Genomic DNA, 22,489 nt, shown 5'->3' with positions numbered 1-22,489 from the left:
AGTCATTCTACATACACCTAATGAGTGGGTACTATTTGCCGAGTCCACTATGTTTCAGTGGCTTCCCAGGTTGTGCTAGTGGTAAAGAATCCTGGCAATGCAGGAGACTTAAGAGATCCAGGTTTGATCCTTGGGTAAGGAAGATCCCCTGGAGAAGGAAATGGCAACCCACTCCAGTATTCTTGCCTGGAAAATCCCATGGACAGTGGGGCCTGGTGGGCTACCTGCAAAGAGTCAGACATGACTAAAGCAACTTAGCATGCACTGTGTTCCAGGGATACAAGCAATAGAAGAGAAGAGCCATGCATGTTCTGGTCGGTGGAGAACTGCACAACGGGTAATCAGCATAGAGAAGGGCAATTAGTCTAAAGCAGGGACATACAAGGCACAGAGATGACAAGAAGCTCACAAACCTTCTAAGATAGCAAATGCTAAATACTGACGGCTGCCTGGGGATGCTATTTTAGGAAAGTGCATTAGGTGGACCTGAGGACATGATAAATGCCAGGCTCTATATTCCAGAAAAACAATCCCATCAATCCTGCCACATGGCATCCTCATTCCTGCCTGACCTCCTCAGGACTCTGTCTTCCATCACACCTACCAGTGGGTAAACACATCAAAATCCTTGAAGTGCAGGAATCCACCAGTGGAAAGAACATGCAAACACCTCCCAAGGGAATCAGAGGCCACATATTTTATCCTAATGTAGGCAGAGGCTTCGATGTCTCAGCCAGGGTCAAGGTCCCCGACCAACTCCCAGGCTCATCTGTTTCATGACAAACAGCTCAGCCAACTCTGTCTCTGGAAGTCCACCATCACCCCAAAGCTGAATGGCAAATTGAAGGTCAAGAAAAGCCAGTCACACTTTTTAAGCAACTCTTGCTGTGCTTTCCTAAGGGAGACCAGGGCAGGAAATGATTATATAAACGGTTGGCAGTTTGGGTGACTAGGTAGAAATGGCCAGGTTTTGTCAGAGGATCTGATGTGCAGAGCAAAGGGTTATGGGGAAAGATCCTTTCGTCCTAAGCATAACACAACTGGCTGACTGATCTGACTTCAGATCTTTGCCTATTTATAAAAAAGAAAAAAAAGGAATCAAACCTCTTGGATTTCTGTGTGATTTGCTATCACTAGTATGAAAGTAGATAAAATAGATGTAGCAGTTTCAGTACATTTATTGTATATAGTCAATGTTATGCTGGTATACATGCAGGCTCTTTCCGTAAACACACAGAAGAAACTGGTATGGACAGGGAAGCTGGGTGATGGGGGCCTGTGGAGGCAAGAGCAGTGCCTTTCACTGCAGACAGGTGCTTCTCACCTGGGGATATTTTGATCATCATAACTGGGGAGGTGGGGGAGGGGTACCACTTGGCATCTAGTGGGGGAAGGCCAGGGATGCCGCTCAACATCCTACAGTGCACAGGACAGCTCCCCACAAAGAAACAACGAATTACCCGGCCCCAAATGTCAGCAGTGCTGGAATTGAGAAGCTCAGCTGCAGACTCTTTGGAACAGCTTTAACTATCTTCACCACACGAATGCATTACTTTCTGGTTTTAAAATAAAATGCATCATATATACAGTAAGGACTATTTAACAGTTGTATTTAATGCATAGAAACTATTGAACATTTGAGCCTCCAGAAAGTGGCTCAGACGGTAAAGAATCTGCCTTTGATGCAGGAGATGCAGGTTCGATCCCTAGGTGGGGAAGATCCCCTGAAGAAGGAAATGACAACCCACTCCAGCATTATTGCCTGGAGAATCCCATGGACAGAGGAGCCTGGCGGGATTGAACAGTTGGAAGAAAATAAGAACAACCCCTGTTAACTAGCGTGCAGTATTGTATTTTTTACTTTTAACAAAACAAAGAGAGTCACTAAGGACCTGGGGAAGGCTGGGGAGGCTGGAGTGTGAAAAGAATGAGACAGCAGACCCTTCCAGCCTAGAGGGTGGGAGAGTTTGAGCCGGAGAGGATCTTAGGGAACACAGAGTCCCAGAACAGCTAAGTGACCTTGCTGGCAGTGTTCATGCGCCTGGAGGACTGCTTGAGCATAATTCAGTGGAAGGGAGCACCATGACTATCCAGGGGTGTCGGCTGAGGCAAGGGGCCTGCGGAGGGCAGGGCCGCACACACAGTCCTGGGGCCCAACCCCTTCATCAAAACCAAGTCAAGCCAAATGCTCATGGTCAGTCATGTCCTACTCTTTGCAACCCCATGGACTGTAGCCTGCCAGGCTCCTCTGTCCATGGGAATTCCTAGGCAAGAACACTGGAGTGGGTTGTCATTTCCTCCTCCAAGAGATCTTCCTAGCCTAAGGATCCAACATGTGTCTTCTGCATTGCAGGCAGATTCTTTACCACTGAGCCACCAGGAAAGCTCCAGCTCCTTCATCTCTCCTGCTCAAAGATCCAGAGGCAGGGAGGTAAAATGACTGGCTGCAGGTCACTCCGTGAGCTGGCAGGAGAATTCAGCAGGGGTCCTGACTCTCAGAGAAACATTCCACTCCTTTAAGCCAAGACTCAGCTCGTTATGTCTCAGCCCATGAACTTAGGACGGATTCTACATTTTCAAATGATCTAAAAAAAAACCCAATTTTTAAATGATCCAAAAAAACATTTCATGACACATAGAAGAGTATACAAAATTCAAATTTCAGTGTCTATACAGTAATTTTTATAGGCTCACAGCCATACCCATTCATTCTGTCTTATCCATACCTACTTTTTTTGGGGGGGGGGCCCACAACCCATGGCATGTGGGATCTCGGTTCTCTGACCAGGGATTGAACCTGTGCCCCCCTTTGGAAGGAGAAGTCTTCACCTCTGGACCACCGGTCAAGTCCCATCCATAGCCACTCTTGCACTACACCAGCAGAGATAAACAGCTGCCACAGAGATCACACGGCTAAGGACACCTAAATTATTCACTGGGTGGTCCTATACAGAAAACTGTGCTTACTCCACCTTTTTGCCCATGTTTTTCAAACTTTAATATGCATACAAATCCCCTGGCAGGGCAATTGCTAAAATTTAGATCTGTCTTGGCTTGGTCTGGGGTGAGGCCTGAGAGTCTGTATTTCTAACAAGCAACCTGGTGATGCCAATGCTACTGGTCTATGGGTCCCACTGCTGAGGACAAAGTGTGGGCCCCAGGCCCACAGCAGCAGCAGCCCCTGGGAACATGTTAGAAATGTGAATACTCAGGGCCTTCCTAGACAGACTGGATCTGAAACTGGGCCCAGCAAGCATGGCTTTAACAAGGCCTGCAGGTGAGTGTGAGGCCTGCACAAGCTGAAGCATCACTGATTCCCACCACGTTGCCTTGTGTGTGTGTTAAAAATCTAGGAGACATCAAGCTGAGCCTAACAAAATCCAGTATCCAAATGAATATACTCTGACAAACATCAAAAAAAGCAGGAGCTTCCTTAAACATTCCACCTGCAACTTGGTAGCCTATTAGGAAATTCTGTTTCTTCAAATTGTGGTTTTGGTCATAGGAACTTCCCATAGGAATACATATTTCCAACGTAAGTAAGAAGTAACACTCACTACTAGCACAAATTTTCAAAAAAGAATGACATAGTTAATAATACAAAAACAGAAAGAAAAAAGAAGCATGGCGGGGGGTGGTGGGGGGAGGCATGATCTGAAGTCATCCTTAACCATGTTTAACTGTCCACTGGGCTTAAAGGGTTTCCACAGTCCCTCTCTGTATGGTTCCTGGGTTTGCGGCCAGGTTGGGAAAACAGTAACTTACTCTCGTCTTTAAACTTTTCAAGGATGGCCAGCTAGGAACAGACCCATTACAGTAACCCAAAACGTGTGTATCAGAACATTCAGTAACAGCAAAGAACAAGGAGCAGCCTAAAAGGCCAGCCATGGGAGATGGGTTAAGTCCACGATGGCACACCCACGCTCCGGACAAATATACATCGTTCAAATAGATCATGCAGAGCTGAATGCATGAACTGAGCAGTTATATACTAAGCCCAAAGGTCCAGAACACAGTGTAAGTATGACTCTTTTTGAATATATAATTAATATTTTTAAAATATCCACACACATCAACATTTTTTCCTAAAAAGATATACAAAACTGTCATTTTGGAGGAAAGGGATAGATGGAAGGATAATATACTTTTATTACTTTTTATTTCATAACTTTTCATATGATTTGAATTATTTTTTTCAATGAATGAGAAGTATTTGTTGACCACCTATTATGTACTGGTTCTGGCACTAGGGTACAGAAGTGAACAGAAAAAAATCTTTGCCCTCCTGGAGCTGATAATCTAGTGGAGAAAGACAATTCATGAAACAGTAAGCGACTTTCAGAGTGTGTTTGGCACGGCCACTTAGAGTGTGGTCCCCCGCCAACCCTCCGTATGTGACCAGATGCCCACAGATAAGGAGCTGACACCATCAAGTGGCTCAACTAAGGCACCAAGCATGCAGCTTAGTTCTGCTGACTTTTTTTGTTTCTTAGCCAGACTTTCTGGATGAAGGACACAGAGAGCAGAGGTTTATGTTCCAGCACGAGCTTCTCCGCTCCTGGTGAACCTGTAACAGTTCCTGAACTGGCTGCTCCAGGTAGCCCTGGGCTGGAAGCTATTAAGTGCTGTGAATAAAACAAAGGGCAGGGGTGGTACTTTTAAAAAGAGTGGTCGGAGAAGACTGTGCTGAAATAGCAACTTCCGAAAAATACTTAGGCAATGAAGACACGATAAAACATCTGACCGTGTGGGCCAGGAGAAATCCGGCTTCACTCACCAGGAAAGGGGTGCAAACCCAGGTGAAGGTCCCCACGGCGGCCAGGTAGGCAGATTTCTTCAGCACCTTCAGCTCTTCCTGCCGGATGGCCAGCACCTTGTCTTTGAATGCCAGCTCCCAGGCGTAAAGCTTCAGCACTTTGATCCCGTTGAGAATTTCGTTCATCAGCTTAATCCGATTGTCCTTGCTCTTCATGTGGGCCACCTTGGAAGAGAGAAGCGGTCAACACCTCACTGGGGGCGGTGGGGGGCTGGCCGCTCACTTCTGGCCCTGGCACCAGACCAACAACCCCATCTGTTAAGAATGGGCCTTTCTGAGGGTGGGAAAGCGGGCCTGCAATCCCTGGGAACCCTGACTCTGGACCCTGAGAGCCCTCCAAAGGATTCATTTTTTCAAGGCAAAAAACTGCTTTGAATCATGTTAGATTTGATATTATTAGCAAAACCTCCTAAAATTAGAAGAGAGGCAAGAAAAACTTTACAGCCATCCAGGGAGGAAGGGGCACGTGCCTTACTCTGCTGATCCAAATATGAGAGATACTTCTCCCCCCTCCATTTTCTTATTTTCTTTACTGCTTATCAGCCGGTACATGGTTGTTACAATACTGAAGTGTTTCTGTACCAGCCTGCACTGGTTCTGACCACTGGGTACCCGTGCTATAGAGCTGTTAAATATTTTTGATATCACCTAGCCTTTTCCTTAAGCCAGACACTTTTCTAAGCTTCTCACGGGCATTTAGTCCTGCTCACAAGAACCCTATCATTAAGTGCTATGTCCCTCCTGGGTCACAGAACAGGACAGTTTACGCAACATGAGGTCAAGGACAGAGACAGAAACTGCTTCGGAGGTGGACCCATTCAAGGGAAGAAGATGAGAGGCCATTATCATCCCCCTACCCCCTCAAACCTCATCCCACCAGGCCCACGTTCTGGAACCTGTCTCTCCTACGGCATCATCAGTGCGGCCAAGCTCTCTCATTTGAAATTCCACAGGCACATCATAAATAGCCATCAATGGGGAAGCAAAAAAAAAAAACAAAAACTGAATTCCAGCCCACCTCTGTTATGGACCATTAGACATGAGCTTAAGAGAATGAGGTCAGACCACATGGCATGCCACAGAAAGATCCCCCAGGCATGGTATCAAACGACAAAATCATGCTGCCAAAAGGGCCTGTGTGTGTTAAAATATATATGGTGATAGCACCACAATGCACACACTTATACACGCCAAGCCTAACTATACAGTGAGTCTGATCTCTACATAACCACACAGGAAGTTCTAGAAGGATTTGCTTCGGTGTGTTCACTGTGGTTGAGAGGACAGGGAAGGGGACAGGCCCTACACTTCTGTGTTATTTGAACTTTTAAAATATAATGAGAAGACATGCACTCTGTTACTTGACTATTTGAAAACTTAAAAAATACTAAGTAGCTGAGACCAGCGTAAGGTGATGGGGGAAAAAAGCAAGGGGTGGTTTTTGCTCAGCCCTGGACAGTGCATACCCACATGAAGGGACAGAACCCATGGGAAATGAGGAATCTCCCAGAGGCCCACAGATATGGCTTTTCACACACTGGCCCACGAGGTCTAAATGTTTCAGGGGTTCTCAACCTTGGCGGCCCAATGGGAAGTTTTAAAAGCCCGATGCCCAGGCCCCACCCATTCAGGTGGCTCAGAATTCCCGGAATGGGGCGTGGGGACTAGCCTTTATGAAAGCGCCCCAGAGGATTCCCACAGGCAGGCAAGGCTGAGGCCCCCACGGCCTGTGCAGAAGGAAGTCAGCCAACACTTCAGTGGAAAGGCCTCAGGCAGGGGCCCAGCTCGGAGCCCGTGGAGACACCCGCTTACCTGGTAGGTCTTGGTCTTCATGGCCATCACAGCATTGAGGGGGACCATGAGGACCATCACGGCAACCCCTGCCAGGACGGAGGGGCCCAGGTTCTGCGGGAGGAACGAGAACAGAGCCTCAGCACCGGGCCTGCACGGGTGAGCCACCCCATGCTGTTCTTTCACTACTCAGATTTATCCCAGAGCATCCCTCAGGGCCCCACAGACCCTGTAAGAATATTAAGGCCATGATCCTTTATCTGAAACCCTTAAGACCAGGCTGGGGCTTTTGCTGTTGTTGCTGTTATTTATTTTTCACTGAAGGATAATTGCTTTACAGTATTATATTGGTTTCTACCAACCGGGTGGGTTTTGCAAATGAGAACTGAAGGATTTCAGAAAGGTAATGGGATGTGAAACTGAAAATAGTGAATACGCCCACCTGATGGTCTATCTTGCTCAAAGGCCCCTGGCTGGGGTCTGGGTGCTTGGTTTGGGGAGGGCTCCCAAAATTGTCAGAACTGATTTAAGACTGACTCACTGTGCCTAAAGTGTACAAACAATATGCCTTCTGCTGATTAAGCCTTTTTCCCCGTGGAATCTGGAACTTTGGTCTGTGCCAGGTAGAGGCTGCCGGTGTGATCAGACCCCAGTGAAAACCCCGGACTTGGGGGTCTCTCGCGACCTTCCCTGGCTGGTAACGTTTCACACATGTCACAATCGTCCAAACTGGGGAATTAAGTACCTCTTGTGTGACCTCTTGTGTGAACTAAAATGGACTGGAATGGGTGAATTTAACTCAGATGACCATTATATCTACTACTGCAGGCAGGAATCCCTCAGAAGAAATGGAGTAGCCATCATGGTCAACAAAAGAGTCCGAAATGCAGTACTTGGATGCAATCTCAAAAACGACAGAATGATCTCTGTTCATTTCCAAGGCAAACCATTTAATATCACGGTAATCCAAGTCTATGCCCCAACCAGTAACGCTGAAGAAGCTGAAGTTGAACAGTTCTATGAAGACCTACAAGACCTTTTAGAACTAACACCCAAAAAAGATACCCTTTTCATTATAGGGGACTGGAATGCAAAAGTAGGAAGTCAAGAAACACCTGGAGTAAGAGGCAAATTTGGCCTTGGAATGCGGAATGAAGCAGGGCAAAGACTAATAGAGTTTTGCCAAAAAAATGCACTGGTCATAGCAAACACCCTCTTCCAACAACACAAGAGAAGACTCTACACATGGACATCACCAGATGGTCAACACCGAAATCAGACTGATTATATTCTTTGCAGCCAAAGATGGAGAAGCTCTATACAGTCAACAAAAACAAGACCAGGAGCTGACTGTGGCTCAGATCATGAACTCCTTATTAGCAAATTCAGACTCAAATTGAAGAAAGTAGGGAAAACAGCTAGACCATTCAGGTATGACCTAAATCAAATCCCTTATGATTGTACAGTGGAAGTGAGAAATAGATTTAAGGGTCTAGATCTGATAGATAGAGTGGAGTGCCTGATGAACTAGGGAATGAGGTTCGTGACATTGTACAGGAGACAGGGATCAAGACCATCCCCATGGGAAAGAAATGCAAAAAAGCAAAACGGCTGTCTGGGGAAGACTTACAAATAGCTGTGGAAAGAAGAGAGGCAAAAAACAAAGGAGAAAAGGAAAGATATAAGCATCTGAATGCAGAATTCCAAAGAATAGCAAGGAGAGATAAGAAAGCCTTCTTCAGCGATCAATGCAAAGAAATAGAGGAAAACAACAGAATGGGAAAGACTAGAGATCTCTTCAAGAAAATTTCATTTCATGCAACGATGGGCTCAATAAAGGACAGAAATGGTATGGACCTAACAGAAGCAGAAGATATTAAGAAGAGGTGGCAAGAATACACAGAAGAACTATACAAAAAAGAGCTTCATGACCCAGATAATCACGAGGTGTGATCACTCATCTAGAGCCAGACATCCTGGAATGTGAAGTCAAGTGGGCCTTAGAAAGAAGCATCACTACGATCAAAGCTAGTGGAGGTGATGGAATTCCAGTTGAGCTATTTCAAATCCTGAAAGATGATGCTGTGAAAGTGCTGCACTCAAGATGCCAGCAAATTTGGAAAACTCAGCAGTGGCCACAGGACTGGAAAAGGGCAGTTTCTATTCCAGTCCCAAAGAAAGGCAATGCCAAAGAATGCTCAAACTACCGCACAATTGCACTCATCTCACATGCTAGTAAAGCAATGCTCAAAATTCTCCAAGCCAGGCTTCAGCAATACGTGAACCATGAACTTCCTGATGTTCAAGCTGGTTTTAGAAAAGGCAGAGGAACCACAGATCAAATTGCCAACATCCGCTGGATCATGGAAAAAGCAAGAGAGTTCCAGAAAAACATCTATTTCTGCTTTATTGACTATGCCAAAGCCTTTGACTGTGTGGATCACAATAAACTGTGGAAAATTCTGAAAGAGATGGGCATACCAGACCACCTGACCTGCCTCTTGAGAAATCTGTATGCAGGTCAGGAAGCAACAGTTAGAACTGGACATGGAACAACAGACTGGTTTCAAATAGGAAAAGGAGTACATCAAGGCTGTATATTGTCACCCTCCTTATTTAAATTCTATGCAGAGTACATCATGAGAAACGCTGGGCTAGAAGAAACACAAGCTGGAATCGAGATTGCCGGGAGAAATATCAATAACCTCAGATATGCAGACGACACCACCCTTATGGCAGAAAGTGAAGAGGAACTCAAAAGCCTCTTGATGAAAGTGAAAGTGGAGAGTGAAAAAGTTGGCTTAAAGCTCAACATTCAGAAAACGAAGATGATGGCATCCTATCCCATCACTTCATGGGAAATAGATGGGGAAACAGTGTCAGACTTTATTTTTTGGGGGCTCCAAAATCACTGCAGACGGTGACTGCAGCCATGAAATTAAAAGACGCTTACTCCTTGGAAGAAAAGTTATGACCAACTTAGACAGCATATTGAAAAGCAGAGACATTACTTTGCCGACTAAGGTCCGTCTAGTCAAGGCTATGGTTTTTCCAGTGGTCATGTATGGATGTGAGAGTTGGACTGTGAAGAAGGCTGAGCGCCGAAGAATTGATGGTTTTGAACTGTGGTGTTGGAGAAGACTCTTGCGAGTCCCTTGAACTGCAAGGAGATCCAACCAGTCCATTCTGGGATTTCTTTGGAAGGAATGATGCTAAAGCTGAAACTCCAGTACTTTGGCCACCTCATGCAAAGAGTTGACTCATTGGAAAAGACTCTGACGCTGAGAGGGATTGGGGGCAGGAGGAGAAGGGGACGACAGAGGATGAGATGGCTGGATGGCATCACTGACTCGATGGACGTGAGTCTGAGTGAACTCCGGGAGTTGGTGATGGACAGGGAGGCCTGGTGTGCTGCGATTCACAGGGTCGCAAAGAGTCAGACACGACTGAGTGACTGAAGTGACTGAACTGTGTGACTCCAGGGTGAGAGGATGCCTGGAAGCTTGTCCCTGATTCCCCTTCAACCTTTGTTAATCTTGCTGTAACCCTAGCAAATCATGAACCTGCTGGAGTTCTGGGACCCCCTGACATAGGTGGATATGCCTGTATATCACACCCCACCATCCCTGGAGCAGCACTCCATAAGCAAATGCAATTCTTTTTTTCAGTAGCAAATGGGAAAATTCCCACTGAGAGGGATAATCAAGATGATAAATCACACATCTGCTCAGGTCAGCTCTGGCCACCAAATGAGTTAAGAAAATCTTTCAGTTTTTAGAGCTTTTTGATACAAGGACTTGTAGATAAGAAGCTATAGACTGTTCTGTGGTCCTATTTGCAGATTAAGGAAACTGCACCTCAGAAAGGTTAAGAATCATGACTGAGGCAAGATACTGATTGACGTTTTTCAACTTGCAAGTTACACACGTCAGAAGAGACAGCCTGACGAGTCTGCCCAGTGTATAGGCACTCAGCTGAGATGGACGGTCGGAACTACAGGGTAAGCATGTTAGTCCCTTCCAAGGAGTCACCCTTGGGTGCTCCAGTCCTAGTTACCAAAAAGGTGCTCCACTGCTCCAAACTACTGTTCTACTGTCACTTTGCCAACAAAAGTCTGTCTAGTTAAAGCTACGGTTTTTCTAGTAGTCATGTATGGATGTGAGAGTAGGACCATAAAGAAGGCTGTGCCAAAGAATTGATGATTTCAAACTATGTTGCTGGAGAAGACTCTTCAGAGTCACCTGGACAGCAAGGAGATTAAACCAGACAATTCTAAAGGAAATCAACCCTGAATATTCATTGGAAGGACTGATGCTGAAGCTTAAGTTCCAATACTTTGTTCACCTGATGCAGAGAGGCAATGCGTTGGAAAGACCCTGATGCTGGGAAAGATTGAAGGCAGGAGGAGAAGGGGGTGACAGAGGACGAGATGGTTGGAGGGCATCACCGACTCAATGCACATGGGTTTGAGCACGCTCTGGGAGATGGTGAAGGACGGGAGCCAGGCTTGCTGCAGTCCATGGGGTCACAGAGTTGGACACGACGGAGCGACTGAACAACTGCTCCAAATGTTTTCTGTGACGGAGCTCTGCTCAGTGACGATTAATCCACCTCTAAGAATGAACGTGGTTCCTACCGACAATCTGAAGCATTCAGAATCAACACTGAAAGCAAATCATAGTAACTAAAAGACACCAGGCACATCTCTGTACCACGTACTGCTCAGGGAACACTACCTGCAGCGATTCATTCAATTGTCCTGACATCAATCACTGCAATGATGTTTCCTGACTGTCAACAGTTTACAGATGAGGACATCAAGACGTAGTGACATTAAGCCCTAAGAGCTGCAAGAGGCAGGATCTGATCTGGGGCAGCCCGATTTCAGAGCCGTCTTGTTGCCTGTTATCCTATGTTCTTGACTGTCAGAGAAAGCATGGTTTTGGTCTGATAAAGCAGTTCCCAACCAGCGAGACATATTCCCCCAAGGGACATCTGAAAATGTCCGGAGACCTTTTCGCAAGTGGCGGTGGGAGTGTAGGGGTGAAGAGGTGGTATGTGATTGGTGTCTCCTAGGGAGAGGCTAGGGAGCAACACACAGATCAGCCCCCAACAATGAAGAATCATCCTGCCCCAGGTATCAATAACACTTTTATCAACTCTCATTTAAAATAAAGCCATTTTCTTAGTGGTCCACAAATCAACCCTGAAGGCAGTTCTAAAAGGACTGTTCCACGACAGCACTTTCTGGGGGAAGTAGATGCCCCAAGACACCTGCCAGATGAAGAAGTCCATCTAATTGAAAGGGGGCAAAAATCAGAGGAAGTGGTATTTATCACAGCCTTAAATTTTGGGATAGTCTGGAAGTCCTTGTCATCAGTAGGGAGGAAAGAGAATTCCTGGTGGAAGGAAAGGCATGTGCCAAGGCCCAGAGGTAGAAAGAGTAAGGCCTGGATTAGGCTATGAGCATCTTTGCTCATCATCTTCATACTTTGGGAAGTGCCCTTCCCCATGTGGAAGGGCTGTCAATCACACCCCTTTCACAATGAGAGAGAACATGTGACCCAGGCTGGCCAATCAGAGAATGCTGCCTATTTCACCCTGACTTTTTTTCAAGGATGCAACTAGGCCCGTGCTGGGCCACAGGCCTCCCTGGGAGTCTGACTGAGGAAAGGAGTTATCTTCTCTTTTGTCTGGCACCAACAGCTGTGAATGTGATAGAAACCCAAAGCTATGGAAGCCGTGTGAAGAAATCCCACTGAGAATGAAGTCAACTCAGAGAAACACCAAGCTAAGAAATGATGAGGGCATGAGCTTGTGTCCTTACAGCACTGCTTGAACTCCCAAATCCATCCATCCCTGAAGCCAGTCCCCTAGATTCTTCAGTTACCTCACCCATAAAATTCCCTTTACTTCCTTCTGTTGCTCTAAAATGCACTTCTACCCCCTGCAACCGAAAGACCAACATAACTTAGGACTCATGAATAAATGAGTTTGCTGACTGTTTGGGAAGACACAGAGGGAGAAATACAGTGGATATGTTATAGAGCGGTTAACTACACACACTGTCAAGAAGAGACATATGCAAATAAATACCACATCACCTGAGAGAACATAACCCAACAACTGAAGAAAGGACCAAAATATCCAGGAGCTGGCTGACAAGCCAGAAAATAAAATGTGAATGATGGCAAGAAACGCCAGCAAGCATGTTATGTGGCAGCCTGGATGGGAGGGGGGTTTAGGGGGAGAATGGATATATGTGTATGTATGGCTGAGTCCCTTCGCTATTCACCTGAAACTATCACAACATTGCTCATCAGCTATACCCCAATACAAAATAAAAGTTTGTGTTCTTTTTTTTAAAGAAATGCCAGTGAGCTACAGAGGTTCTTATCCCTGGCACCCACTGCCCACACATGGAGGTCCCTCCCCACATGCCCGGGAATGACGTCAAACACACACCAGCCACAGGAGGTAGAGGGCAAGGATGACTTGCAGAGGGGCTGACCAGATCATGTTAATGTACGTGGCCAGGTCCATGAACCTCTGGGCGTCCACGGACATGAGGTTGACAATCTCCCCCACCGTGGAGGACTTTCTGGCCGCATTGGTGATCACCAGGGCCTGCGGGACAAAGAAGAGAGAAAGAGGGTGGGTGTGGTGGGGGACAGCCAGGGCCCCCATCCAGGCCCACGTGGAGGAAGGAGACAGTGCACCAGCGGAGAGGTCGCCGCTTTCTCCTCCCCTGGTGGCTTATCTGCCTTCCCAGCCCGTGTGTCTCGTCACAAAGGCCCCTCTCTTATCGACAGCACCCACTGCCTCCCCCATCCTGAGCTGATCAGTACAGAAGGGACCTCAGAGGTTCCCTACACCCGGCTTCATGCACTTGAGTGTGTACATGTACACACACACTCCAGGTAGTCTGTTAGGAGACAATTTCTGACTCCGTAAGACTGGAGGGGGACTATCCGTTGCTAACAAGCCCCCAGGAGATGCTGACACTGCTGGTCCCCACTTTACCCTGAAGGACCAAGGTCTCGGCCAGGGTCTCTCCTTTGTGACACTACTGACACCTGAGGTCAGATGATCCTCTGGGGGGCTGTCCTGTGCACTGCAGGACATTTAGCAACATCCCCAGTCTCCACACACACACACACCTCGCCCCAGTTATGACAAGCAGACACTGCCAACATCTCGCGGAGAGATAAACTCACCCTGGCTCTCGATGGCTTCATGCTGTCACCTAGGGAGTTTTAGAAATACTGATGCCTGCCCCCCCACCCCTAACAGAGATTCTGACTTGATTTGGGTGCAGCCTGGTCCTTGGAAGTTTCTGAAGCTCCCTGGATGAGTCTAACATGCAGACACGGCTAAGAGCCAATGATCAAATCCATAGTTCCCTACCAGCTGCCGAAGAGCTTCTTCCTAACCTGTGGGGCCCAGAGGCTAAGAAATGAAGGGACCGAGGAGGTAATTCAGTTCCCTTAAGGCTGTCTGTGCTGAGGGTCTCTCATCCAAGGGAGGTACCATCTTCTCGGTTCAAATGGAGTCAGAACACGCTCACACATAGTACATTAACAGTACGGCGAGGATCTGGATGGTCCCAAGTCAAGAAATGCAATTACCCGCAGTGGACCCGGGCAGGGGGGCTCCTGGGCACTGCCCCCCAGACAAGCCTCTAGGAGTAGCTCTGCTAAGCTGTCAAGCCTGATGGTCACCCCCTGCCAACCCACAGCCATTCAGACCACCTTCATGCCACTGGTCTGCAAGCTGGGCCTGAGAGGTGACCTGGCCAAGCCCCCACGAGGGTTCCGCGGGGGGGCCGCACCCCACCTTCCGGTACACGGCCCCGATGACGGCCGTCTTGATGCGCATGCCGCTGACGAAGCAGATGTGGAAGTACTGGTGCAGCACCAGGGTCTGCAGGCAGGCGCTGATGAACAGCAGCGCCGTGTAGAAGTAACCCTGCCATTCCGGGGCCTTCTTGTCGTTCACGAAGTTGATGAGCAACCTGTGTGGCAGCGAGGACAGAACCCGACGTGAGAGACCGCGACAGCACGCGCCCACGCGGGGGCAAGCCCTCTGGTGTCGGCAGGTGGCGCTCTCCCGAGCCAGCCGGGCGAGTCGGGCACTCGCGCTTCGGTTTCAAGGATGGGAAGCCCAACCCACACAGGGCTGCAGGGGTGAAGCCCCGGGCTCCTCACACTGACCGCTCAGCCTCAGCAGGCAAAAGTGACCCAGCAGGGAGCACAGGGCAGAGGGGAGGAGAGAAAGAGAACAAAGGAGTGGCCCTAAAGAGACACAGAGAAGTAGAGATGGAGGGAGGGAGGGAAACCTTTCCTTAAAGCTGGCAGCTTTCAGACAATCTGACACTCCCCTGAAGGAAAGTTAACAGGGCTCAAAATAGCCTGGAGTGAAAACTCTCCTCTGGGTCCTCCCCCACCATTCTATGCAAAACAAAGAACTCTCACCCAAAGAAAAAAATGGACAGTAAGGTTGATTACGCCCAGCTCCCAGCTGGTCCCAGCCTCTGGCTGATCTGAATTCCTTGCCCCAGCCCTTTAAGAGATAACTAATCTGAACAACCTTGGAGAAGAACAGGCCCCTTAAGACAGTGAAGTGAAGTTGCTCAGTCGTGTCTGACTCCAGGCAAGAATACTGGAGTGGGTTGCCATTTCCTTCTCTAGGGGATCTTCCCAACCCAGGGATCGAACCCGGGTCTCCCACATTGCAGGCAGACGCTTCATCCTCTGTGCCACCAGGGGCGACAGTAGATTTCCACATATATGCCTATAGAGCCTTGCTCTTTCCTTGGGTTAGTGCAGCAGCTCACTAACCTGACTGCTGCCCCTTCTCGCCTCATTAAAGGTAAGCTGTTCTTGCAAAGTGCCGGTCTCGTTCTTTTCCCTAACCTCACCTTCTCTTACCCTATATATCCCTGCTGTTGACTTCCCAAGATAAGCCTCCGTCTTCTCCCTTCTGGCTTCAGGGGAGCCTGGTAGATTTCTGTTTCTGACAACCATCGTGGTTTAACAAGCCTTTAAGACGGCTTATTAAAGCAAAGCATCAGGCAAAGCAGGTGAGGATGGGGAGACTTGGCTCTGAGCCCAGGGAACCCTGAGCGTGTGACCTCAGGGGAGGGTGAGGGGTGTCACCCAAGCGGAAGGTCAAGGACGCAAAGGACTGCCCGGCTGGAGTGGGGTGGGGGGCTTACTTTAAGATCTCCGGGCCGGCAAACATCATCAGGTCATGCACAGCCTTGAACAAGAAGCTCATGAGGAAGTAGGGCCCGAAGGTCTTGTATAACACCTTGAACAGGGACGGATCCCGCTCCTTCTGGGGGCACTTGACAATCAGAGCCTCGGCCTCCTCGTTCACATCCACCTTGGAGCTCCCTTTGGGCTTGGCGGGGTCCTTGGAGGAGTACACGATCTTCACCGGCTGCCTGGAACACAAGGAGTGAGGAGCGGCTGTGGGGTCTGCAGGGCCTCAGCCCACCAGCCGGGAGAGGACTGGAGAAGCCCACCCCCACGGAGGCCTAGCCCCAGAAAACCAGTCACTGCAGAGAAGCAGCTGAGCATGGCAGTTACGACCGCAGACTCAGGACCCCGGCCAGCTGTGTGACTTCAGGCAGGTGTCTTAACCTCTCTAGCTCTTAGTTTCTTCATCTGTACAATGTGGGGAAAGGAGGACTTGCCTCCCGGAGCTTTCATGAAAATTCAGTGACTTATTGTAGGTGAAGGGCTCAGAAAAGCGCCAGTCTCAAAGTGACCTACAGAATCAACGCAATCTCTATCAGAATCCGAGTGCTCTGTACAAATGGACAAGCGAATCCTAAAATTCATATGGAAGCTCCAGGGATAGAAAAGAGCCAAAACAATCTTAAACAAGAAAAGCAGAGTTGGAGGATTTACATTTTCCAGTTTCGAAACTTACTACCAGACAACCATAATCAAGACAGACACATTGCTGCTGTTTAGTCACTAAGTTATGCCCGATTCTATTGTGACCCCAAGGACTGTAGCCCACCAGGCTCCTCTATCCATGAGGTTTCCCAGGCAAGAATACTGGAGTGGGTTGCCGTTCCCTTTTCCAGGGGATCTTCCCAAGTTAGGGACCGAACCCACGTCTCCTGCATTACAAGTGGATTCTTTACTGTCTGAGCCTCCAGGGAAACCCCCAAGACAGGCAGGAAGATGGGCATATACAGAGAGCAATGCAACCCAATTCAAAATCCAGAAAGAAACTCGATTGATTTTTGACAAAGTTGTGAAGACCATTCAACAAGAAAGGAATCGTTTTTTCAACAAATGGTATTGAAAAACTAGATAGCTACAGGCAAAAGAATGAAGTTGGACCCTTACTTCACACCGTATACAAAAATTAATTCAAAATGGATGAAAGACTTAACACAGAACTAAAACTGTAAACTCTTAGAAGGCAACAAGGGGGCAAAATCTTTACGACCTTGGGTTTAGCAATGGATACTTAAATACGACACCAAAAGGACAAGCAACAAGAGAAAAAAATTAATTGAACTTCATCAAAACCAAAAACTTCTGTGCGTCAAAAGGTGCTACCAAGAAAGTGAAAAGACAACCCATGAAATGGGAGGAAATACTTGCCAGTTAAAAACCTGGTAAGAAAAAATACAACCCAATTTTAAAAAGGTGCAAAGAAGACATGTGAATGGCATAAGCACATGAAGTATTGCTTAACTTCTTTAGGTCATCAGGGAAATGCAAAGCAACACCAGGATGAAACACTGCTTCACGCCCACTAGGATTGCTATCATCCAAAAGTCAGATAACAAGGTTTCAGGGATGTTGAGAAATTGGAACTCTCATACACGCCCCTGTGAAGTCCCCTCCCACTCAGAATAGGATACTGGCGAAATGACTTCACAACTTTGTCAAAAAATGGAGAAAGAGTTGTCACCTGCAAAATTAAGTTGCAGAAAACATCCTGGCTTCTGTCCTGCCCTCTCGTGAATCACTCACTCTGGGCAAAGCCAACCACAAGGTCATGAGGACACTCAACCAGCCTTCTGAAGAAGACCCCATGGTGAGACTCTGCCAACAGCCAGCATAGTCAAGCCCACCATGTGCAACGTGGAAGGAGATCTGTGCCCCCAGCCAAGCCTTCAGATGACTGCAGCCATGACAGACCCTGAGCCAGAACCACCAAGCCAGACCCATCCCAGATCCCTGACCCAGAGACATGGTGTGAGACAGTAAATGTTCATTCTTCCCTAAGCCTGCTATGTTTTGGGGTGACCTGTTATGTAGCAATAGGTTCAGTTTACCTCTCCCACAAAATGCAGACAAAGCAACGCCCTCAAATGGCCAAACGTGAGCTCCAGCTCAAGCTTCCTCTGCAGACAACCATAAGATTCACAATTTACAGAATTTGTCCACAGTAGGAGATCACTGAACAGCGCTTAACCACAGGGGACTGTTGCCTCTTCCATCCAAGCCACACCTCACAATCTGGACCAGCTGAAATGCCCTCCTGGAGACCACAGCCTCCCAATCTGCCTTGGCTCCCTCCCCTATCCCTACTCCAAACCATGGGTACTGGTCTGTACATGCATGCATGCTAAGAAACCTCAGTCGTGTCTGACTCTGTGACCCTGTGGACCACAGCCCACCAGGATCCACTGTCCATGGGGATTCTCCAGGCAAGAACACTGGAGTGGGTTGCCAACCCCTCCTCCAGTGGATCTTCCTGACCCAGGGATTGAACCTGCGTCTCTTACATCTTCTGCATTGGAAGGCAAGTTCTTTACCACTGGCGCCAGCTGGGAAGTGGTAAGAGATCCGGGCACTGGTGTGGGCTCTGTCAAATCCAGATCCTTCCCTTTGATGTTCCCACCCCAAGAAAGGACCAGAAACATGGGAATCCTCCCTGATCCCCTTTCCTCCACACTCCCAGGTCCAATCAGGTATGTGTCACATACGTCCCACTCCTGGGATGTGTGTGCAGTCATCCATCCACACTGTCCATCACCACGGCCTCTGACCCACACAAGTGACCGTCACCAGGGCCCCCCCGGGCTCCCCCATTTCCTTCCACTCTTGTTCCTTGACAACCAAGCCCCTGCACAGCAGCCAATGGGATCCTCCTAAAGTGCTTCATTCCCCAACCTCAGCTCCACTGCTGGCTTCCCAACGCGTCCAGACTTAAACGTAAACTCTGGGTGAAGTTGTAGGATTGCCTGTGGCTGCTGCGACCAGTGAACACAAGCGAGTGGACTGAAATAACACAAAGCTCACATCTCATAGCTGTAGAGCTCAGAAGTCTAAGCTGGCCCACAGGCTCCATGGGAGAATCTCTTCCCACCTTTCCCAGTATCCAGAAGATGCCTGCACACCTGGGCATGGAGTGCCTGCCTCCTCGTCCCGCCAGCAGCTCAGCACTTTCCCTCTCTGACTTCCTGTCTCCTCCTTATAAGGACCTTCATGATGATTACATCAGGCCCACCCAAAAAACCCAGCATAGTCACCTTTCTCAGAATCCTGAACTTAATCACATTTGCAAAGGGACTCTCTGCCAGTTCCCCAGGTGGCACAGTGGTAAGGAACCTGCCTGCTAATGCCGGAGACACCAGAGGCTCAGGTTTGATCCCTGGCTTGGCAAGATCCCCTGGAGAAGGGAATAACAGCCTGCTCCAGTATTCTTGCCTGAGAAATCCCTTGGACAGAGGAGTCCTGCAGGCTACAGTCCACGGGGTGACACAGAGTCGGACATGACGGAGCACACCCTGGGCTGAGCTTTGCCATGTGACGTATACACATCGGTTCTGGAGATCAGTGTGTGGATATACTTTTTTGGGGGGTGGGGGGTGGGGAGGACATTCTACCAACCACAGAGGATTATTGCTACTTCTTGTATTGTCAGTGAAAGCTCTTTCCCTGCTCATTTCACTGACTTGCCCTGAAGCTGGGATCCTGGCGGGGATTTTTGGTGTGATTTCATTCTGCACACACATGCCCTCTTGGAAAGGAGGACAACAAGGCAGGGCAGGGGGACAGGAGGTGGCTCCGTTCCCCACACCCGCCATTCATTCTCTGCACCACGTCCTAAGCTGGGCCCTAGCACTGACACAGGATCATCTTTGGCGGGCCAGGGGACAGGCGGCCAAAGGGCCTGGGAGAAGGTCTTGGATGGGCAGAGAGGAGGAAGGCTCAGGCCTGGGTGGAAGGAGCAGAGGGAGGGACCAGCTATGGCGAGTCAGGAGAGAAAAAGACATCCAGGGAACAAGAGGCTTCCAAGGGAAGCAGGCGCTCTTGGAGGGAGGAAGAAAGCTGGGCATCTGGATGGTCTGGCCGGGAATGGAAGGAAAGTTGGAGAGGGAAGGTCTGAGTCAGGAGAACACTGCCCAGGACAGGGGAACAGGAAGGGTGGGGAGGCTGGAAGCTGGGAAGAAAAAGGAACTTGCCCATCGCTCTCTCCTCCACGAAGGCCCTGCTTGGGGCTGAGCCATGGTGAGAGCCCCGCATCAAGCAGCCCTGTGAGAGAATCTGATCAGTCTGTGTGAGGGGCGGGTATATCATGGAGGCTTCCTGGAGGAGGTGACATCAAAGCTGAGACCTGCAGGATGAGGGAGCGAGTCCACTCGGTGAGAGAAAGGGCACTCTAGGCAGGGGGCACCGGATCAGCATGGCCTGGGACTGAGGGACTCTGAAAAGAGGTGAGGCAGCCACTCCAAGAACCTCAAGGAACCAGAGCAGACTGGGCAGCGAGTGAACCAACCAGAGGCCCACGAGGCGCTCCCACAGGCTGTGCTTCTCATTTGTTATAAAAAGTAAATAAGATCTCTAACGTTGTGGCCAAAGGCAAAAATCTCAAACTGAAAAAGGTCATAGCTCAATCAATTTTATGGATGTACTCTGGGCATGGTCTTTGATCCGTAATATCCAGTGTAATACAGAAGGGCAGAGAATGAACTTAACACCCTTAACACACATTTTCATCCTCCTCAGAGCTGTAGCGATGATGGTTTTGGAAACCACAGATGGGTGTGGCAACCGCCTCCCCACCCCGACTAAAGTAGGCCCAGTAGGATTTTAACTGTATCCCATACTTAAGATCATTCTCCCCCTTTCTGTTGTTGTGGGAGAGCGCTTTTTGTTTCTCAAAAACAGGCTGTCAAGGGGGTTTCTCAGCCTTTGACGTGACGATGACTGGGCCAGAGACCAGGCTCTCTCTGACATCTGGCAGGAGTCCCCAGCCCTGGTACTGGTCGGTGGCCTGTTAGGAACTGGGCAGCACAGCAGGAGGTGAGAGGCAGATGAGCAAGTGAAGTTTCATCCCTATTTACAGTTGCTCTCCCCCGCTTGTATTACCACATTATCATGATGTAACAATCACAGAAATAAAGTTAGGGCTTCCCAGATGGCTCAGTGGTAAAGACCCCACCTGCCAATGCAAGAGACACAGGAGAGGCAGGTTTGATCCTTGGGTCGGGAAGATCCCTTGGAGAAGGAAATGGCTACCCACTCCAGTATTCTTGCCTGGAAAATCCCATGGACAGAGGAGCCTGGCGAGCTACAGTCTGTGGGGTCACAAAGAGTCAAACATGACTTACCAACTGATGCACCCAATAAATGTAATGCTCCTGATCATCATGAAACCATCCCCTACCTCCTGCTTCATGGGAAAACGGTCTTCCGTGAAACTGGTCCCTGGTGCCAAAAAGGCTGGGTACCACTGACATACTGGACCATCCCAAAGGAAGACAATCCCACCAGGCACCCATGTAGGTGAAGAGCCTGCCTCGTTGTTGTTCAGCTGCCCGGTCAAGTCCAACGCTTTGCGACCTCATGGACAGCAGCAGGCCAGGCCTCCCTGTCCCTCACCATCTCCCAAAGTTTGCCCAAGTTCATGTTCATTGCAGAGTCTGCCTAAAATCACCCAAATCTATGGATTTGTTTGTTTTTGCCATGCTGTGCAGCTTGCGAGATCTTAGGTCCCTGACCAGGGATCAAACTCAAGTCCCCTGCAGAAGAAGCACAGAGTCTTAACTATTGGACCAATAGGGAAGTACCCCAAATCACCCAAATCTCGACTCTAACTCCATCTTCAGCATAAATTTACTGCTGTTATAGTTTTTCAGTTGTTGTGTCTGACACTTTGTGACCCCATGGACTGCAGCATGTCAGTCAATCCTAAAGAAAATGAACTCTGAATATTCATTGGAAGGACTGATGCTGAAGCTGAAGCTCCAATACTTTGGCTACCTGATGCAAAGAGCTGACTGATTGGAAAAGACCCTGATGCTGGGAAAGACTGAGATAAATCCATACACAGCATGTATTTCTTTTGCAAGATGAAATACACCTCGATTTTTTAGAAATGCCGTCAGCGTGCAAATTAAGTTTTGTTCAGAACTTTGCCAAGTATGAATCGCCACTTCGCAAAACCCTGTCCGTGAGGGTGACGATGGTTCTCATCTGCAGAACCACCAGAGCCCAGTTGGTCAGGACTTGCAGCTGCCGCAGAAAAGGTTCCACTTATGAGCACACAGCAATTCCTTGCTCTCTGTTCTAGTGCGTGCCTGAGCATTTACATAGACACACGTGGCGATTCATTACAATTCACTCATCTTTTAGCTTTAAAGCTTAGCAAGAACATTTTGTTGATTTTTAAACTAAGACACATGATTGGGTTATTTTAATGGATATCCTTACATTTAAGGAGGTGTTATACTAATATCTATATTTAATATCTGTAATAATAATGTCTTTCTTATTAAAGGGGGCAATGGATCTGAAAGGTTGGGAACATAGCTTAACACCTGTATTTTGGAGCCTTTTGTTTTTTGTTTGTTATTTGCTGTTTGCATTCCTTTATGAAATAGAGACAATTAAGTTAAAA

The 22,489-nt window shown here is 48.3% G+C and overlaps 1 protein-coding gene across 4 annotated transcripts in view; it reads right to left on the bottom strand.

The window, feature by feature from the left end:
- Positions 1-22,489, bottom strand: part of ABCC1 (ATP binding cassette subfamily C member 1) — a 153,614-nt gene that overhangs the window by 55,711 nt on the left and 75,414 nt on the right. For all 4 annotated transcript variants that reach the window (XM_040256946.1, XM_040256938.1, XM_040256955.1 and 1 more), the window contains exons 8-12: positions 15,825-16,055; positions 14,444-14,621; positions 13,073-13,234; positions 6,629-6,721; positions 4,778-4,981 (exon numbers count right to left, since the gene is read on the bottom strand). In XM_040256946.1, coding sequence (XP_040112880.1) covers positions 4,778-4,981; positions 6,629-6,721; positions 13,073-13,234; positions 14,444-14,621; positions 15,825-16,055 — 868 coding nt within the window. The remainder of the gene's footprint in view (positions 1-4,777; positions 4,982-6,628; positions 6,722-13,072; positions 13,235-14,443; positions 14,622-15,824; positions 16,056-22,489) is intronic.

This window comes from Oryx dammah, unplaced genomic scaffold (assembly GCF_014754425.2).
Source record: "Oryx dammah isolate SB20612 unplaced genomic scaffold, SCBI_Odam_1.1 HiC_scaffold_2, whole genome shotgun sequence".
In the NCBI taxonomy this organism is placed as follows: domain Eukaryota; kingdom Metazoa; phylum Chordata; class Mammalia; order Artiodactyla; family Bovidae; genus Oryx; species Oryx dammah.
The sequence above is the reverse complement of the archived record's forward strand: the minus strand, read 5'-3'. Positions and strand labels throughout refer to the sequence as shown.